Source organism: Lonchura striata, chromosome 1 (genome assembly GCF_046129695.1).
Source record: "Lonchura striata isolate bLonStr1 chromosome 1, bLonStr1.mat, whole genome shotgun sequence".
NCBI lineage: Eukaryota > Metazoa > Chordata > Aves > Passeriformes > Estrildidae > Lonchura > Lonchura striata.
Window position 1 is genome coordinate 140271884 of NC_134603.1, and position 19670 is coordinate 140291553.

The 19670-nt window shown below is 37.6% G+C and overlaps 1 protein-coding gene across 1 annotated transcript in view; it reads left to right on the forward strand.

Annotated features, from left to right (window-relative positions):
- MYO3A (myosin IIIA) overlaps positions 1-19670 on the forward strand; it is a 137408-nt gene that overhangs the window by 90391 nt on the left and 27347 nt on the right. Inside the window, exons 17-24 of the mRNA XM_031504179.2 lie at positions 1699-1825; positions 2554-2764; positions 4616-4763; positions 12009-12162; positions 13641-13729; positions 15480-15609; positions 18007-18086; positions 18701-18778. Of these exons, the coding sequence (XP_031360039.2) occupies positions 1699-1825; positions 2554-2764; positions 4616-4763; positions 12009-12162; positions 13641-13729; positions 15480-15609; positions 18007-18086; positions 18701-18778 (1017 nt within the window). The remainder of the gene's footprint in view (positions 1-1698; positions 1826-2553; positions 2765-4615; positions 4764-12008; positions 12163-13640; positions 13730-15479; positions 15610-18006; positions 18087-18700; positions 18779-19670) is intronic.

A 19670-nucleotide genomic window follows, 5' to 3' on the forward strand; every position in this document is an offset into this window, starting at 1 on the left:
CAGTGTTTTATTAGCAGAAAGCTATGGACAGGAAAAATCTTCTTAAAACCGAGACCTAAACAAAGCTTTATTTCTTTGAAATTTGCTTTTAACTGACTGACAGGCTTTAAAAGTAACTACTGTCAGTATTCTCTGTCTAAAAGTCACAGTTTTATTTCAGGCTGCACAGCAAAAATATTAAGAAAGGACTGCCTGAGGGGAACAATAATTATGTTGTATGAGACAGATCAAGCCAGATTTCAAACACACTGGAAAAGGGCAGAAAAATGTCAGCAGCTATATATATTGTACAGCATGATGGCAGAAGTTAAGCTATCCATTTCTTTGCATTTCAGCTGTGTCCCTAAGCTTAAAATGAAAATGAGTGCTTAATCCTAAGTAAACTGTGTGCCAATTATCCTCAGCATAATTTTTTAGAGTGAGCTTATCCAGTTTGTCTTGCTGTCACTAGAATCACTATTTATTAACTGCTAGATTAACTTCTGAAAGTGTTGAAAACAAGCTCACGTATTCTAGAGCAATTAGAGATTTTGTCTGAGTAAATGATGCCTGACATGGTACCAGCAAAGTATTGAATAATATGGATAAAATGCTGTGCAATTATAAAAAGCTCATAGTTAAAAAATACCAATCAGATTTTAAGAACTGCTTCTTATAAAACTGCTACAAAAGTTTTCAACCTGCTATTTATAAAACATGCTATGCTTCAAAATACAATGTCACAGACTGCTAGTCTGCTTTACAGGTACACCTAGAATTTTCTGAATAAAAAACACTCAGATCATCAGGTATAATGATAAACATACACTGTTCAGATGAAAATTTGCAACTAAAATCCAAGTCCAACCTGCAATGAAAGCATTATTTTATTAATTCCAAATATTACTTTAAATTTATTTGTGTATTTGTGTATATTGACTGTATATCACTTCACTGTCCAAAGTAATAACAGCCTTTTTCATGACAGAGTCCCTTTTCACAGAATCACAGAATTAACTAGGTTGGAAAAGACCTTTGAGATAGTCAAGTCCAACCTATGACCTAACACCACCTTAGCAACTAAACCATGGCAGAACCTCCTAAATAATTTGAAATCTAGTTTTGTTTAAGCAAAGTCCACATTAAGATGCTTTGGTGAGTTCCTAACTGACATTTTGAAGGATAAAGTGCTTTGCCAAATTGGAGGTGTGAGGCCTCACTCTTCTCCCTGAGAAACTTTTTCTGATGACATGGGTGGGAGATGATATAGACCTATTATTTGGAGTACCTTTGTTTCCATGATGCAAGAAACATCAATACAGATTTTTTTCTATTTTTTGTTAATCTAGGTATTAAATCTTTAGACATGCTTACACCTGCAGGCACAGCGAAGTGTAGATATAAATAACCTCTGAATTCTTTCTATGTAAGAGGGTATGCACACCACTGTTTTTGATTTCATTACTTCTGGTCAGCTCTGTCCTGTCAACAAGTAGAGAAGAGAAGTTAGGCTATGGTTTGTCTTGCCCTCTTTGTCTGTTTTACTCTTGAAAGACTTTGCTAAGTACAGAATGGGAATAATTACTGGAACAGCACCCCTAGAAGTAGTGGGCACATAGCAGACAGCAGGAAACAACACACACATATGCCCATGGCATAAAGCACAGAGACAAATTACCTGGCTATTAAGTGTTGCATTTTTTTTAATATACTTTTCAGGAACTTGGAAGTGTGTACAGTGTCCTGGCTGCCATTTTAAATGTGGGTAACATTGAATTTTCTGCAGTAGTATCTGAACATATGATTGACAAGAGCAACATTTCCAATCCTGTAGCCCTTGAAAACTGTGAGTGTTTTTTCTTAACTATTTTTTTCTTTAGTATTTTTATAGCAAATTTATTTTATAGTAAGAGAGGTATCAATGAAAATTGTATTCACATGGAAATTTTGCAAGAATAATTAAAAACTGAAAGTAGATTAATTCTAAGCCCACCTGAATTCAAATGCAGAAAATAAAAAAATTTCCATATTATGCATCTTATTTGACTAACCAGTGCACTGGCATACAGGAAACATGACTAATACTGCAGATGCCTGAAAAAATCTTTGGAATTTTTCCAAGGTTATTTGAACATTTGATGGAGAACTTCATTAACACATTGAGCATTTTTTTCCCAGTTTCTTTCTCAGTTGCTCATTCCATGTTCCCCACATTTGCCTGTGGAAATATGGCTCACTAATTCTTTAGAAGGAATTCCTTACATTATAAGCTGCTAGGAGGTAGAGGAGGCAGAGAGGCAAAGGTTCTCCAGAAATTTGCTGCACTTTCTTAGTAATTACACCTGGGAAAAAATGAAGTCTTCACACCATCTTCTTGTATGTTTCCTTGCCATAGAAAAATATTGTGGAACTGGGAAAGAAATATCCCTTTTTTGGAGCAAAAAGAGAACAGCAGTGACTTGTATGAGTGGGTTATAACTGAGAGGGGTATTCACACCTCACGACTTGGGTACTTCTAACATAGTCACCTTCCAAAATCTGTCTCTGAGCTATACCTGTGACATTCCGTCCCAGGTGCATCCCTGCTGTGTATTCAGGCAGATGAACTGCAAGAGGCCCTCACCTCTCACTGTGTAGTGACTCGAGGAGAAACAATTATTCGTCCCAACACTGTGGAAAAAGCCACTGATGTCAGAGATGCCATGGCCAAAGCCCTGTATGGGCGCCTCTTCAGCTGGATAGTCAATCGCATCAACACTTTGCTCAAACCTGACAAACATTTAAGGTAAAAGATTTTGCAGAATAAAGGGGTGTTTTTTTCCTGTGGTAATAATATTGTCTTACACTGGAGCAGTTAGTGTAGTGAAGTTGTTTTTCTCTGCTACTTTTTTGTTTATGACCCCACCATGTCAAACATGGTTTGTCCTGTTCATAGTATGTAGTGAAAATACAGTAGATATAGTTGGAAAAGCATCTGGTGTTTTCCTGTTGATCTTTACTCATCTAACCCTTATTCTTTTTCTTTTGTATGTCTAAACCTTTTAACTTTCAACCCTTTTTCTTTCATATTTTTTCAGAGTAAACTTTTTATTCATCATGTTGATTACATAGGCCAAATTCTACCTTATTTACACTGATGATGTTTCTTTCGTCACTGTTATTATGAGCATGGTTTCATATATGAATGGGAATAGTTTTTAAACATATTTAATAAAGGTGTTGTCCACTTTACACTTACAAGGTGACATTTTAAACAACATATCAATAGCAAATAGCTTTTGTTTGCAGATCTCCTGGATCTGTAGATTTCCTGGATTTTTTCTTTTAAACATCAGAGGAGAGCCAAGGCTGCAATCCTAAAATTTGTCTAAATTTTTAAGTATTTGGTTATAGCAGAGCAACAATAAACGGAACTTCTATCAGTAAGTGATAGGATAAAATCCATGATAGATGGGTCAGCACTTCTAGCCTGTGTGCCTCTCTGAGTTGTCTGTTACAGAGTCCTTTTCAAACTGAATACTTACTTAGCATGCTGGTGAAGAGGGAGAAAATTCAACCTGAAATGCTCACTATAAATAAAACCCAAACAAACTTTGCTTGATTTTGTGATAGTAACATAATTTGCATTTTCTATTTTAATGTAATGAGCTCTGAAAATGGAATAGGGAAGATAAATTTTAGCAGTCTATTCATCAAAAATGTAATTTTGAGACAGATTAAATAGTCACAAAATTCCAATCCCTCCACAATGAAATGCTTCCTTTTTTGAGATGGACTTCATAAAGAGGTTTAAGTGCTATTCGTGAGTCTTGAGGCTGATTTGTAATTTCTTCCTAAATCTTTATTTAAAAAATTATTACAGATAGCCCCTCAAAGAGGTTTTATAGAAATAATGTGATTTCTATTTTACTTGCCTAGAAAGGTCACTAATGTCAACCTCAGTTTGTTATAAAATTATATCCTCTTAATTTTTGCTTCAGCAAATAAATATTAAAGCTTTTTTGCAGTTGCAGAAGTGATCACATATCTTGAGTATGCCCTACTTAAAATATCAAACCAAAGTTTTTCCAGTGCTTCTCTGGAATTTAATTGGTAATTTAAATTCATACCACATCCCAGTGCATAAAGTTATTTAGCTGCATAAATGATCTAGCTAGTCATTCTTTTTACTTTAAACTAAGCAGTTTTAATTATTATGAGTAAATAATATGAAGAAATAATACGTAATGACAACAGTCTTTAATTTCAGGATACTGGTGACTAAAGCCTGTGTTATTACAAGAGAAACAAAAGGAACTGCATGTTCTTTCTGTACTGTTGTCAGCTTTTTAGAATAATTACTTACAAATATTAGTGTAAAAATAAAATTGTAAATCCCCTATTCACTTATCAGTTAACTTGGTCATTATGTGGTTTAGCATATCTGGTCTGCATTGCAGTAATCTTTGAATTTATCTGTGTTTATGTGTTTCAAACTAACAATTATTATCAATTTAAGAGCTCTCTGGTTCAGCAAAACTTATACTGTCTAACTGGTGTACAGATTTGGCCCATGATTTTCTTTTGTGAAATAGTAATGAAGGTAGTTAATGAAAAATGAAGATACAACAATGAAAAGTATATTTCATCTTTGCAGTGAAAATGATGATGGCTTGAATATTGGAATTCTTGATATCTTTGGCTTTGAGAATTTCAAAAAAAATTCTTTTGAACAACTGTGTATCAACATTGCCAATGAGCAAATTCAGTTCTACTTCAATCAACATGTCTTTGCCTGGGAACAGGTATGTGTTGGTTATTTTGATGAATCTTTAGTATTACTAAACACATAAAACATATAAAGCTTTCAGTATTAGTGAACATATAAAACTTTGTCTCAAGAAACGACACTGTTCCTTCTCCATGATAGCTTGTAAATAGCAGATTATAAAAAATATTTTTAAGTATGTTTTCCATGAAGCAGTGCTTGTTATTTGCAAGTAAAATGCTAACATAAAATGCATTAAACTTGAAATTTACAGTAACTAAGCAACATAACACTGTGCACTGTGATAATCTGATTGATGCAAATGCAGTGTTGTTTTCTTGAGGAATAATGAGTGTTATAATGTATGATTCAATAGTAAAAAAGTAAATGAGTGGTAACAAAATTTTGAAAGTGCAAAGTTCATAATAGTTTACTAATAAGCTTAATGATCACTGAAATTACATTATTAAAAACTGCAAATTTCACAATTGTTTTGTTCTTCTTGAGAAAATAGATCATCTCAGCTAAATAATGATACATTTAATCTAAATAATTTATTTTAAAACAGAAAAGGAATAACACTGTCAATATAAAAGTTCATTAATTTGGAGAGGGAAAAACCTGAAAAAAAGTCATCTCAGCTTTGTAAATAATTCCAGGATATTTAAATTAACCACCTTTAAATCATCATTCAATATTGTTATTTGAAGAAATAACATTTTCAGGGAAAAAAAAATGATCTTGCTGGAAATTGAAATATTTCAGAATTCTATACAGCAGAACAGTCAGAATTCAAACCATAGGTGAAATTGTACTTCTGTTGTTTTACTGAAATTAGTGATGTTTATGATACATGGATGAAAATTCTCCTGAACTGTAATTTTTAGTGGAAACAGAGTATTTTGTCAGTGTTAATCACTGTTTCAAGGATGAGCTACAAGTCTGGAATATGTCTATGTATGCAGGTGTGTACATGCATGTACATGCCTGTGTCAGTCTAGAAATGAATGCATTTATGTGTAATATAACAATTTTTTTAATGGCTCAGTATTTTATCCTCTTCCCGTTTATTTCAGGAAATGTTGTCTTGCAGTCTTGTATCTTGTAGGTTTTTTTATAGATTTATGTACAAGATTATTGACACAAGTTTTTCTTGGTTTTAATATCATCCAAAAGCCAGAGAAAATTTTAACTAGATCTCCTGTAATTACTTTGGCATCTTCTTTACAAAGTACACAAGTTCACAAAAGAAGGTCACTTGGCTATTGCTGTTTCTAACAGTTGGGAGATGGAAATAGCACAGACTGCAGCAACAATATTTATTTCTGTCAAACCCAGGCACTGACCCAATCCCATGGACTTGCATATGTCCACTTTTCACTAATTGATCCACCTGTGTTCAGTCTTTCTTGCTCCAGACTTTTCCCCTGGTCTCAGGGACCTGGGATTATCAGTCAAGATCAATGCAAAGAAGGCACTGAATATCTCAGCCTTTTCTATATCATCCACAAACGTGTTCAGCAGCAGGACCACATTCTCCCTAGTTACCTTTTGTTGCTGAGGGGCCAGTCTTGGCTTTCCTAGCCCTATTCCTGTACACCCAAATATTGTCTTAATGTTCCTTCTCTTTTTTAAATAGAGTCAAGTTCAGTATAATTGACCTTTACTTGTTTCTACATATCCCATTACAGAACTTTTTGGCCAGACCTATCTTACTGCAGAAGTTTGTGGTGTCACCATGTAGGAGGAATAGTTTGCTCCCTTGCATGTGCTTTCCTGCACACTGGTCAGGGTGGTTATTCTGCTACTGAGCAGATAGGGGGAAAAATTCTTATTTTGACAATATATAGTTTGCCCATTTCTCCCTGTAGGAAATTAATACAACTCCTCTATAGAATCCATAGAAGGGGAAGGTAATCTTTATTTACAGAATCTCTAAGTACATAAATTTTATCCATTTCCATTCATTCTCTCACAGATTTCATGGACACACAGATACATAGAATGCACCATGGTATATGTGGGTGGGTGTGAGTGTGTTCAAATGGTCTGGCCAAGAAAATTTTATGAGTGACATTTAGAATAATGGACACTATCTGGCAAGTCTTCATCATGTCTGTTAGGTTCTTCTTGCTGAAATAGCTTTTGGACATATCTTTTACAGCCTTTAGCAATCATTTTTTGCCTCAAACCCTTATTTACTTCAGCATCCATAACCTTTAGCAAGGCCATTATCTGGCTTTACTTGTTTGGAACATACACATTTTTATGCCTATAGTCCATTTCCATGGTGGGCTTGTGAGAAAATTGTGTGTGATGTGCTATAACCTCGCAGTCATGCTCCTGCTGTCAGCTTCAGTGTTCCACTCACTAACTCTCTGCACTGTGTTTTTATGTAAGTGAAGGCCTTCTGTTCTTGATGTAAGAAACTCTTTCCTCAGTTTTATTGTTGTGAGCAAATGTTCTTCATTCAAATCACAGGCTATGGCACAGCTATTCTAAGACTATTTTTTCTGGTGCTTATATGCACATTCCCATTCATATTTCATTTATACCAGTCCTAGTATTTCTATTACAAGTGTCCACATCCAGCTTGTGATACCAAGTGACTGTCTACCTTAATGTACATCAAACCACTACATCAGATTAAATCAAACTTCATTATATTATCTTGTAACAGTCTCCAAAGATATTACTACAAGAGTGCAGAAGGAGCTATATAGATTAAGTTCATGCAAGTGTGGGTGTAAATCTGCCCCTTTCAGAGACAGGAAATGAGAAGTGTGTTATTCTGCATTACAACCCAATGGCACAGAATGATTTGTGGTATGATTCATAGTCATTATAAGACATCACTTTTCATTTATTTTTTACATGGTTGTCCCAGTTTTACATAAAAAAAACCAGCCTTTGAGAAAGCAGGTGGCTTCAGAGTCTTTTCTGTTCACTGTAAGGACTCTGCTGCGTTGACACCAGTAATGTACTTTAATTGTAAACTAAAACAAAAAATATCACTAATGTAAAACATTAGGATGGCCTCTGCCCTTTGCTGATATATCTGCCTGACTTTCCAAATGACTTTATATGCAAGGGTTTGTGCCTTAGAGTCTAAAAAAAAGAAGTTATGTTTATGAGAAGGCTGATGCCAGAAGTCACGAAGACCTTTGTGCTGACTTTCCCTTAGCCCTGACTGTTGTGCTGCTGGAGCTGTCCTGTTGCTGGGGACCCAGGCTAGTGTCTCTTCACAGCCCTGTGCAGTGCCAGACAGACATGTCAGACTGCCCTGTGCCATCTCAGAAGTCTGCATTGAACACAGGACTGCATTGAACGCTTTAGATATACCCAAGGAAGACTGAAGAATTTAAATTCTTTTACACTTCCCTCAAGAGACGTAAAATGTACAGATACATTATCTTTTCATTCCTTTCCCTGTTTTGCCCTGTTGAATATCATATCACATGTAATTTGATGAAATTTGACATATCTGATTGGAAGCTGAGGCCTAATCAGTTGATTACAGTTTAGTTTGTCATTAGCTCATGTTCACCTAGTAGTAAGTAGTGATTATGTCAACAGAGAAGGTGAATCATATTTTGGTAATTTGACCAATGAAGCCAAGTAGTAAATACACTCTTAAGGTTGATAGTGCTTTGAACGTTGCAGGTGACATTATTTTATCCTTGTCAGTGGTTTCTTTTCTGTATCTGAATCTGAAAAGTGTTCAATTTTGCTTTCCTTGGAAGTGTGGCCTACAAAAAAAAAAAAAAAGTCAGTAGTGTCAGGGGTAGAAGAAAGGAACAGTGGTATTCTCACAACCTGAGGCTCAGGGTGTCAGCTAGAGTGGAGTGCCTGTGGGCCAACATGGACAACTCAAGTCAAAATTAAGAGAATTTATTCTTTATTGTTGACTTAATGTTTGCATTTAAGAATAAAGGCTTTTAGGCCTGAATGCAATCTCCTTTCACTAATTTAACAGAAAGACTGGTGGGTACATAGTTTAAGATAATGATAGTGTAGATTCCCAATAGTAAATGGAGACAAATAGATACATCCCTGTCTCTACTGACTGAGGAGAGAATGTGGCCTCTCAACTTAGTCCCTGCTTTTTGTTTTGCTAGTACAGCGGGGGTTTTTTTGGTTAATATAAAGCAAAGTAGAATTTTTGGACCTTCAGTCCTGTCCTTCAAGGTGTTCCCCTTACATATTAGATACTGATGTAAGTTAATTTCTGTCAGCCCCATGATCTGCAGGTCACATTGTGCAGCAAGACAGCCTTCCCATTCCTTTCTCATTTGTCATTCCCCTATAAGAAGTAAAAGGTTTAATGGCAGCTAAAACATTTTGGAAAGTAGCAAGTTTGCCATCAGCTGGAAGGAATGATAATTTTTGCATTAAATGTATGCAATGTTTATTTTACATTCTCATGACAATTTATCTTCTAGTTTCAGCTGGAAAAGGTTCCTTGTGAATAAGTCTCTGTTGTCTCCACTTAAACCAAAGTGTCATTGTAAAATGTTCCCAGTAAAATGGCATTACTTTATTAAACATGAAGACCATTCCCTAATGCATTTTGTAATTCTTTTGTTACCATTGAAACCAGGTGGTACAAGCTAATGTTGCATAGTTTTGATCATAGGAAAGATACCATGTAATGCTAAGATGAGATTGAGTATAACTCGATTATTCCTTTTGACATCCTATCCACAGGAATACTTTCTAATGGATTATGCTTTAGAATTTCAAGAAATACCTATTTTGTGAAGCTTTCTTGTCAAAAACATCACAGGGGATTGCAAAATCCTGTAGCTGATTCATCTTATTAATTCAAATAAGACCTATTTCATTACAGTTTTATGATGTCTGTCATTAAAGCTTTTATACTTGCTGCTTGTATCCTAATGCTGTCGTTGAAACTAGCACTGCATCAGAAAATGTAATACAATATAATTTCTGAGTCATCTGTCACAGTGGTACCTGGCTTGGTCATCAGCTGTCCTTCAGGAGCCCATGGGAAGTGATGGAGTGAACTCCTTCATATCCTGCTGGGGAGATGGCAGCATTTCCAAAACTGTCAGGGCTGACACTCGTTCAGTTGTCCAGACACAAAGGACACAAACTGAGTGGTCACATGCACTGCAGGCTTGGAGGTCAGGCCCGGGGTGCTGCCTGGCCAGGGAGAGGAGCAGATGTTGCTGTTATAGCACAGCAGTACAGCTCTTAAGAGTTCCTTTCTTTTTCAAGGAGAACACTTTTATCAGCTCTCTAAACCAGCCTCTCACAAGCATTTGAAGTTGGAAAAGGTTTATGATTAGACAGGTTGATTGTGAGAGCTTGTTTGAGGATGTCCAAGTGTCACAGAAACACTCTCCTCTGACAGACCTTCCTGAGAAGTCTTTTCCCCTTGCCCCCTTGATAAGATTACTCTAGATAATCCTAAGCAGTACCAGCTGGTTCCATGAACATCTATGTGTCATTGTAGCTGTAGCCCTCAGTTAAACTGCCCCTACTGCCATGTTATCTCTGGGAGATAACACATTCCCTTTCTGCCACCAGCTCCTACAGGTACATAATTAACTTCTCACCTATATCAGTGATACATTTATTATTCTCCTGTCTTGTCCTGCTACTCAGGTCATTGATTAAATTAAAAGGCAAAACCCCACCTGTCCACTGCTTCAGGGGAGACATGAATGAGGTTAATGTTACTTGTCTCAAATGAGGAGTCCTGATGGGGCTATAGGTGAGCTTCTTACTGATTACACCCTTGTGTGGCATATAAACTGAATTATAACCTTTCCTTAGACTGAAAAGTGTCCTGGGAAATTACATCAGTCTGGATACTGAAAAGGTTTAGGTATATATTTTGTGTCCTCTTTCAAATGGATCAGCAGGTTTTTATTTGTGCCTGTATTTTTAGACCAGTCTTATTGATTTTATGCCTTTTGTTGTTTCTCTGAGATTAAGAGGTATGAAACAGATGCTTTTCTGTTGTACATGAAAGTGAACTTCTTTTTTAAATGCTCAATGTGTTGCCTTCTTCACTTATTCAGACTCAAGTGAATGACACATAAGGAGAGGTCTTCCAAGGTTAGAGGTCTTTGAACTCATTAGTATTAGCCATCATTCATTTTTGTGATATTCTTCTCACAATGAATTCAGGATGGCAAAACTGAGATCTTAACACTATACATAAATACAACACTTATTAAGTCCTATCCTTTGGCAGAGGTATGATTTTTAAAGTAGATCAAAAGCTCTGTGTTTCACAGTACAGCCTGCACAGGACTGAAGGCATCCCTGGCACAAACAGGAGCATTGTGTGGTAGAAAACTGCTATTGCTTTACCTAATTCAAGCAAAAATAATGGGGGGTGGTAGTCCCTAGAGCAACCTTCTCTTGGTAAATCTACAGCTCTCCTCTGCCTTGCTAAAGGATTAAGGAAGGTCGTTCATGTATTTTCCAGCTATAATCTAAATTATAGTCAAGACAAAACCACCACAACACACTGTGGACATATTTGTTATTTGTTTTTTCTTAGTCTGGGAGGAATCCAGGGATATTTGCAGTCTTCAGGAAAAAAACAGCCAGACCAAAAGAATAAAAAAAAAAAAAAAAAAAAAAAAAAAGGCAAACAAAGAAATCCACCCCACTAGCTTTTTTGTTGTTTTTAGATCTTGGGGAATAGCTTTCCCTAGTTCCTTAAAAGGAGTGAAAATGTGTTAGAGGCAAATCTGAGGCAATTTCTTTAATTCTTAGGAAGTATGTGCACAGTTCTTTAATTTTAGAAAGTATGTGCACCTTTCTTCTCCACTTAAGAATTTTTCCAGGAATTTGAGGAGAGTGATCAAACAAGTAAAGCCACTGGAACGTGTAGTCACTTTTGTAAATCTTAGCCATCACTTGGATTTAAGCAATGAGTTGGAAATGTAAACATAGCTCTAAATGGTTAAGACATTTTCTACATTTTAGACCAGGGAAATAAATAGACCCTGACATCTCTATTTGCAAACAATATACTGTATCTTCTTCAACTCTGTTTCTTTAATTCTTGCTGTTCCTGTAAAGTATCTTATTTAACCAAATATGCCATAGGAGTATTGAACTTACGTATTCAAAACCAAAATCCCAGCTGACATTTGTTTCTGCAAAACCTTGATGGCTTTAGCCCTGAGGCATACTTTCTCAATGCAGCTTTAATTTGCTACAATTGACAGTTTGTGAATTATTTTCTGAAGTTATTCTGTATACACAGACAAAGCATGCCTTCTGTTTCTTGCTGCAGAATGAATACCTTTACGAAGGTGTTGATGCAAGAGTTATAGAATACGAGGACAACAGGCCCCTCCTAGATATGTTCCTGCAGAAACCAATGGGTCTCTTGTCTCTGCTGGATGAGGAAAGCCGATTCCCACAAGCAACAGATCAGACACTTGTAGGTAAGTATATGGTTCATTTCACAGTTTTACAGCTTGTCTTCTGTTCAATTTCTGTTTGGCACATTCAGTTCAGACTACTGTCACCCTGATTCTTAAGATTTTCTAAAGCCGTCTGAGTTTACATTCTGTTGGAGAACTTTCCCACACAATTTCTATAAACAACATATTGTTTTGCATTCTTTTATGGGGGTGGAGAAACTTGATGTACTAGTGGTTTGTCCAATGTCTTTGGAGAGGTGGCCCATTCACTCTCCAATCCAATGTCACCTTTGGGATAGTATAAAAGTTGGAGTCGGAGAATAAACCTTCTTCTTTACCTTGCAAATAGCAGGTGGCTCGCGTCGTGCTTTCATGTGTCCTATAGCGACAGACTACATGCTAGTTGTGCTTTTAGTGAGCCCCCATTTCAGTGTCACAGTGTGTTTGAGGGAGACATGAATGCTGGGATGGTTGTGCCCTTGAGATTCATAGAGAAACATCAAGAGTGCAAATGAACCTAAGCTGCTGATCCAGGTTTAAAGCTCTCCCACCTTCAGGAATTTTTGCTGCAGAGCTTGAAAAGTAAAGATCAAACTGAATTAAAACTCTAGGTTCATAGACCAAGAACACTGCAAAGTTCAGTTGTGCTCAGCTCTGAGATTTTTGTGAGCTGTATCTGAGCAAGAAATTCAATATGTTTTAAGAGTAATGACTGCAAATATGCTTCAGTACCTTTCAGCAAATTATGCTTTCTGAGTGTTTTCTATTCACCAGTTAAAATTAAAACACCTAAAGTCATTGTAATTCAGATCCTGAATATTTCAGTGCTGTTGAGTAGCTGCAATTACCATTGACTTAATTATTTCAGTGGTATTTCCGTGCAGATAAATCCTGGGTTTACTATTTTTTGAATGGGCAAAGTGTCAAATTAGAGTTTTAGCCAACACCCAATCAGAAGACCTAATAAAATCCCATAACAATGCCTATGCAATTATATGAGCTTGTTGTTCTTTTATCCTCATGCTTTTTAGCCTACAGTACAGAAGCACTCAATCAGTAAATGTTTCCTCATAACTCCTCAAGTAATCCTTAGGAATGATTTCTGCATTGTTTCATATATGTAGATAAAAATCTTGGAAAGGAAAGCCCTGGCAAACATATGTGGATGTGGCACCTGGGGACATGGTTTAGTGGTGAACAGAGTGGTGCTGGATTAAGGGCTTGGACATCTTTTCCTGCCGTAATGATTCTATGATTTTCTGAGGTCACAGATTAAAAAATAGGAACAAAGTAACTTGTCCAAGAGCTCCCATATTCTCTATCCAGTGTCTTCTTTTGTTACAAGAACATTATGGTATCTCTGTCCTTGCAAACATCAGTGTCTGTTTTGTGCCTCTGCATTGGCTGAGAAGTCAGGAAATCTCCTTGGAGGGCTACAGGTTCAGAAGAAAATGCTTGTAGAGTAACTCCAGTAAGATAAGCTATGTGTTTCCTTTCAGAAAAATTTGAAGATAATTTGAAATCAAAATATTTTTGGAGACCAAAAAGAGTAGATCTAACCTTTGGAATTTATCATTATGCAGGAAAGGTAAGACACCTGATGATGTTAGTTGGGGACTGTGGAATGGTAGGGCTGGAACGAAATAGAAGAGGTCATCTGAGTTAGTTCTCAACAATTGTCTCTTCAGTCTAGGCATGGGAATGTTGGCAATGCCTTACATATCAAAAATAAATTGAAAAGTTATTATCCCTCATTAAAAAAAAAAAGCAATAGCAGGAGTGTATTTTTCTTAAATGTCACCAGGTAAATGAACTGTGTGTGTTATAGAAGACACAAAACATAGCTGGCATGTAATGCAACTCAACACTCTTCCCCTTAGTTCCTCGAAGTCCTGCACCATGCTTGTTCCCACTTTCCCACTGTTTCTAACCACCACCCAGATCCATTCTTTCTACTACCTCCTACACACCATCAACCTTTCTTAGTTCTGTTCTTTGCCATCAGCCAGACAGAGAGTGCAGGCCCTGCTTCCTGCTTCATTCAGTGAGCAGCAGAGCAGCAGCATCCTTCCTCACTTCCTGCACAAGGTGACTGGCTGCACGTGCTGCACAAACACAGGAGGAGCTGCTGTTACACTGCAGCAGGATGACACTGCTCACCTGAACCTGCCTTGGGAAAGCAGGGGCTCCCACCTCCTTCTGAGCTCTTCTAAAGGGTACAGAGTGAGCACTGATGTCTCACATGGGAAACCATGTTGGGTCTGTGCAGTGCTGGAGCAGCTGGGCTGGGAAGAGGCAAATACTGCCCGTCAACTGATGGAAAATACCTTACACCTTACATAATATAAGACAGCAAGTTACAAAAGCCTCTTGTAACTCCTCTGAACCTCATCTCCAGCTGAGTTGCATTTCACCAGCATAGCATAACTCACTGGAAGGAGTGAAAAGCCAGTCTCCCTCTACCATTCCTGTTAGCAGCCACTGAAGATGGCTAATTACACCAGTGCCCCATCAGTGTTCAAAAAACTCTTTCATTAGGAAGTTTCTTATGCTGTCTAACTGATGTCTTCATTGCTGCCATGTAAATTCATTACCCCTTACTGTGGAACTGGAGAACAATTTATTTCCTCTTCCTTTACAAGTCTTTTTCATCATTTAAGACTTTTGCTGAGTTGTTCTGTGATGGGTTTTTCTAACTTATATGTCCCAGTATCTTCTACCCCTCTTGACACATCAAGTTTTCTTGTGAACCCCTTAGACCATCGAGATAGAACTCTGAAGTTACATTTTGAATTAGGTACACCATTCTTGGAATTTTTAGAGACATTTCAGTTGCCAATAATGCAGTTTGTGATTCTGCAAACTTCCTCTACAGTTAATACAGAGATCCCTAGGAAGAGTGCCAAGTCCTGGGTCCAGTGCAGCATAATATGTATAGCACAGAAAGACTGTAGAGTCATATGGGTAACGCTGTGTGATGTGGTTGAAATCAAGTGCCTTCTTAATTGTGCATTAGCATATATACAGGTGTAAAGGAGGACTGCAATACACTTGTCCTGGTAATAAAGCCACATAGGTCAAAACTACTACCTGCATTAGGAAAAATAAATGTCTCAAGCTGCTTTGGAATTACAGATTTGCATTTAGTCATTTGCATCATATCTCAGTATTGAAAAGGTAGAACTTTTAGTGGTCCAAAAAAAAAAGACTAGAAGTGAGAGTGGGCCTGATAGCTGAAAAACTATTTGTGTATCTTGTTAAAGTCCTATTCCAGAAAGCTTAAATTTACAATTACTTTTCAAAATCCAAGAAGATGTATAAATGCACTTTTTGAACAGGTTCTATATAATGCAAGTGGATTCCTAGCCAAAAATAGAGATACTCTGCCAGCTGATATTGTGCTGCTACTGCGATCATCTGAAAACAACTTGATACGACAGCTGGTAACTCACCCTCTCACAAAAACAGGTATTGCTTTGTGGTGATCTTCTTATTTTTTCCAGCCATCGTGATGACTACTGCTAGGTTTCATATGCCCACTCATTGATGACATTACACACTTTGTGGCTTCACTTTCCAACCATGCAATCTATACTGAATGGAGCTGCAGCCATCTCAAGCTGCAAGGGAGATAGTGGTCTAGTCAAGTGCCAAGGAAGTGGTAGAGACTTCTTTCAAGGTCCTTTCTTCAGGGTAGGGGATCAAGCCAGGGAGTGGAGTGCATCTCTTGAGCTGAGGACTGAACAGGAAGGATCAGGTATGTCACTGGCCTGTTTTGAACAGGGCATATATAAATTGCCTCCATGCAATTTATCTCTAAGTGGTAGAGAACAAAGCTTGGGGCTCCTCTCATCTGCTGCAAAGACTGAGAAGACACTCCTTTATTTACAGCCTTAGAGTTCTATATGATAGGTAACTGATGGGGTCCTTCTAGTAAGCTCTTCCAGAAGAAATTCCTAAATAGAGGTGGAGGAATAAAACTGGCTCTACAGAAATTGCTCCTAAATTGCACCTTGTTTGAGCTATGTCCTTGCAAAGTGTCCTGCCTTCCATTGCAGGATTATGGGTTAGTTTCCTCACAACCAGTTTGTTACAGTGTTGTAGTACTCCCTGTGTGATGGCATTGATGCCATACAGTAAGTACTTTACAACATTATTTTCTTGTGTAATTACATGGGAGACATTTCTAGCAGAAATTTCTAGCAGAAAATTGAAAGTGCCTAATGGAAATGAAAATGTTATCATAACTTACAGAAGCTGAGGTTTTGGCAAGGCTTCTTTACAAAGGGAGCTTTGATATTAGAATGCAAAATTTGGTTTTGGAATTTTATTTTGAGTGTTCCTGGGAAAGCACAGAGCTCAATGCCCTTGCCTGAACTTTTTGGCTTGTTGATATCTGGTAATATACTAAACCATAATTTCCTAGAGTCCAAGTAAGCATCCAAATGGCTCCAAGAACTGATCCCAAGTCTTAATGTTTTGCAAGGTAACTATGAAGGCTGTTTTAGTCTTCTTGTTAAATATTGTGAAACGCTGCATGTAGCATTTCAAAAACTGGCTCAAACCTTCCAGCTAGAGCTAACTGAAGGTTAGGTTTCTGATCCATGTAATTTATCTAGAATCAGAGTAATTGTAGAGAATTACCCAAAGTCCAACCCATCTTCTTATCTCAGGTGGTTCTCTTGGGATGGGCAAAATCTCCTCTGAAGATGTCTCTCTCCACTAAATACAGCAGGGATCCTGTAGACACCTCAATTTCACATAGCTAAAGTTAGCTGTGAGTAATCCTCTCTTATTCCTTCTCACCCTGTGATATTCAGCTGAACTCCAGGGAGGTTTAGGCCTTGATATCATCACATAATACCAGATGCATTACCATGACACATATTTGCAGCTGTTAGTCCAACTCTTATCCACCTCCTCCTGATAGTAGCTGAGCACAGAGAGATACAGGCTCTCCCAGTGGAGAGGGAGATCCCAGTGGTGTTATGTTATTAGCAGAAGCAGTGGCAGCATGCAGCAATGTTTAGGGTTTATCAACACTGAGAGACATGATGGAAAGATCAGCAGAATTTTCATTATTCCTTGAAAAGACCAGTGTCTGTGTAAAGCATGTCAATGCACCTAGTCCTTCAAAGTCATCATAATGAAGATATTGCTTGGCTTAGAATTCCAGAGTTAGAGCCTTAAGACTTTGTCTGTGCTATAAACCAATCAGAGTCAGTGAACAGTGGCTGAAGCATTCCCACAGGGCTGCTCATTCTGATTAATGGTTAGAATGCCTCCCTGGGACAGTTTTGGTCCATTTCAGCTAGTAGCCACCCAGGAATACCCAGCCACACTTCAGAGGAAGAACAGGCCAGTGATGGTTTCCAGCAAGTTCTGTGAAAAAATACAATCTTATTTTTACCAGGGGTTGAAAGAGTAGTAAAGAGTAGAGTTTAGGTGTATAATCTTGAGTCATGCCATGTCACTTTTCCTCAGGGCCAGAGAAGGGTATTAGCACATTTTTCTTTAACTAATATGTTGCATTAGAACTAGAACATTATTAGGGTAAAAAACACATAGATGCTCTAAGGTGTATCTATCTTACCTTCTAGAGCAGTCTGTTTGTTCATTTTTTTTATGTAGCAGATGATATATGAGCTGAAGGAGAAAAAACCATCATTTTCTGTGTTCATGCAACTTCTTCAGAGCTCATTCCACCCACAGGTTAAAGGGGAAATGAAGACATGCTCTGAAAAAGTCAATGAGTTTATAATCATCTGGTTGCACTTGAGGCATGAATAAGGGGGTTCAAAATCATTCTTAGTTTAGATGAGATGTAAGCACTTTGGTAGGTTATTTTCTTTCATCTTCCCATAGGTAACCTGGCACACACCAAAAGCAAAACTACAATCAGTTATCAAATGTGGACCTCCCAAAAATCAATCAGTCATACAAAGGTAAGAAAACAGATTTTGTGATTCTGCATTGAAGCCTAATTTAAACTAGAAAGGCAGTAGCTGTTTTGGTATTGAAAGTAAGTGAGTAACCCCTTCCTTGGTTTTTCTCCCTCTTTTATTTTCTTTTCTGTTTAGCTGGATATCTTTGTGTTGTGCAATTCATATTCCTTCCGCGAGGTAAAAACCTAACATTTCCCTTCTTTCTGGCTATGTTTTATAACAACTTCAGGAGGAAAAAAATACTATTTCTCAGCTGTATTGTAGCAAAAAGAGAAATTAAAATATTAGTGTGAAGTATAGCCACGTTCCTTAGAAAACTATCAAATTAACAGTGATGATGAAATAAGAGACAGGACCTCAGACATTGTCCAGTCATTTGTGGCAGTTATTAGATGCTCTATTACCAACTCGTGCCCTTTGTGTGTGTGAATATTTGTGTATTGTGTAGCAAAGTATTGGTGTAACTGATTTGTGCTAGTGATCATGCTGTAACTTTTGCTCTTTAGAATACTTTTTAATTATTTATATTCTCTGAGGGGTGCTTTCTTGAGGCATTGGAAAGGGTACTGCAGGGTAATTAGAGATAAAAAGTGTTTTTTCCTTCATCTTTATAGAATGAAGCAGGAGATACTGGACATCATCCAAGAGAAACAACCAGCATGAAAACACAGACAGTTGCTTCTTATTTTAGAGTAAGATATCAAATATTTTAATAAATATGTTTAATAAAAATGTTTATTCTTTTACTTTTTGAAATGCACCTGTTGAGTTAGAGTCAGTAGTGATCCACTTAGAGTTTATGAACTGTGTATATGGTGCAGCAGTCTGTGCAGTACAAATATTTTGAGGAGATTGTGATGTTTCATCTTTAATTGTACTTGATTACACAGCCACATTGCTGTCTTGATGATGTATGACAATCAGTATTAATCTTTCACTTGCTTGTTTTTACATCAAACAAGATAAAGGGAGATTGGACATTAGTGAATGTCCAAGAGTTCAAGAAAGAGAGAGAAGTTAACTGGAAGCAGGAGTTCTTGATGGTCACTGCACAGTGGCTGCCCAGAGCTCATCCTTGTGGTTCCTTTAGCAGTGCTCTGGACCTTCCCAAGCACTGGCTGTGCTGCTGGTCCTAAAATAGCAAATAGCAGTGAAGAGCATCCTTTCCTCCAAAGTGGCACACAGAGTTGGTTATGCTTTGAATTTCCAACTCTTGTTTAGTCATCTCTCCCAGCAAACCATAAAGTGGCTTTGGGGATGTTCACAATGAATTCAGTGCACAGTTCAAAGGAATACCAAGTTTGCTGATGACACTAAATTGAGAGGAATTCTCGACTTCCTTGAGAGCAGAGAGGCCCTGTAGAGAGACCTCAACAAATCAGAGGCATGGGCAATCACCAACTACATGATAATTCAGAAAGATAATGGCCAAATTCTGCACCTGGGATGGGGCAGCCCTGGTTGTGTGTAGAGACTGGGGAATGAGAGGCTGGAGAGCTGTGCCACAGAAAGGCATCTGGGGGTCCTGGTCCATGGCAAGTTGAACTTGAGCCAGCAGTGCCCTGGCAGCCAGGCGGGCCAACT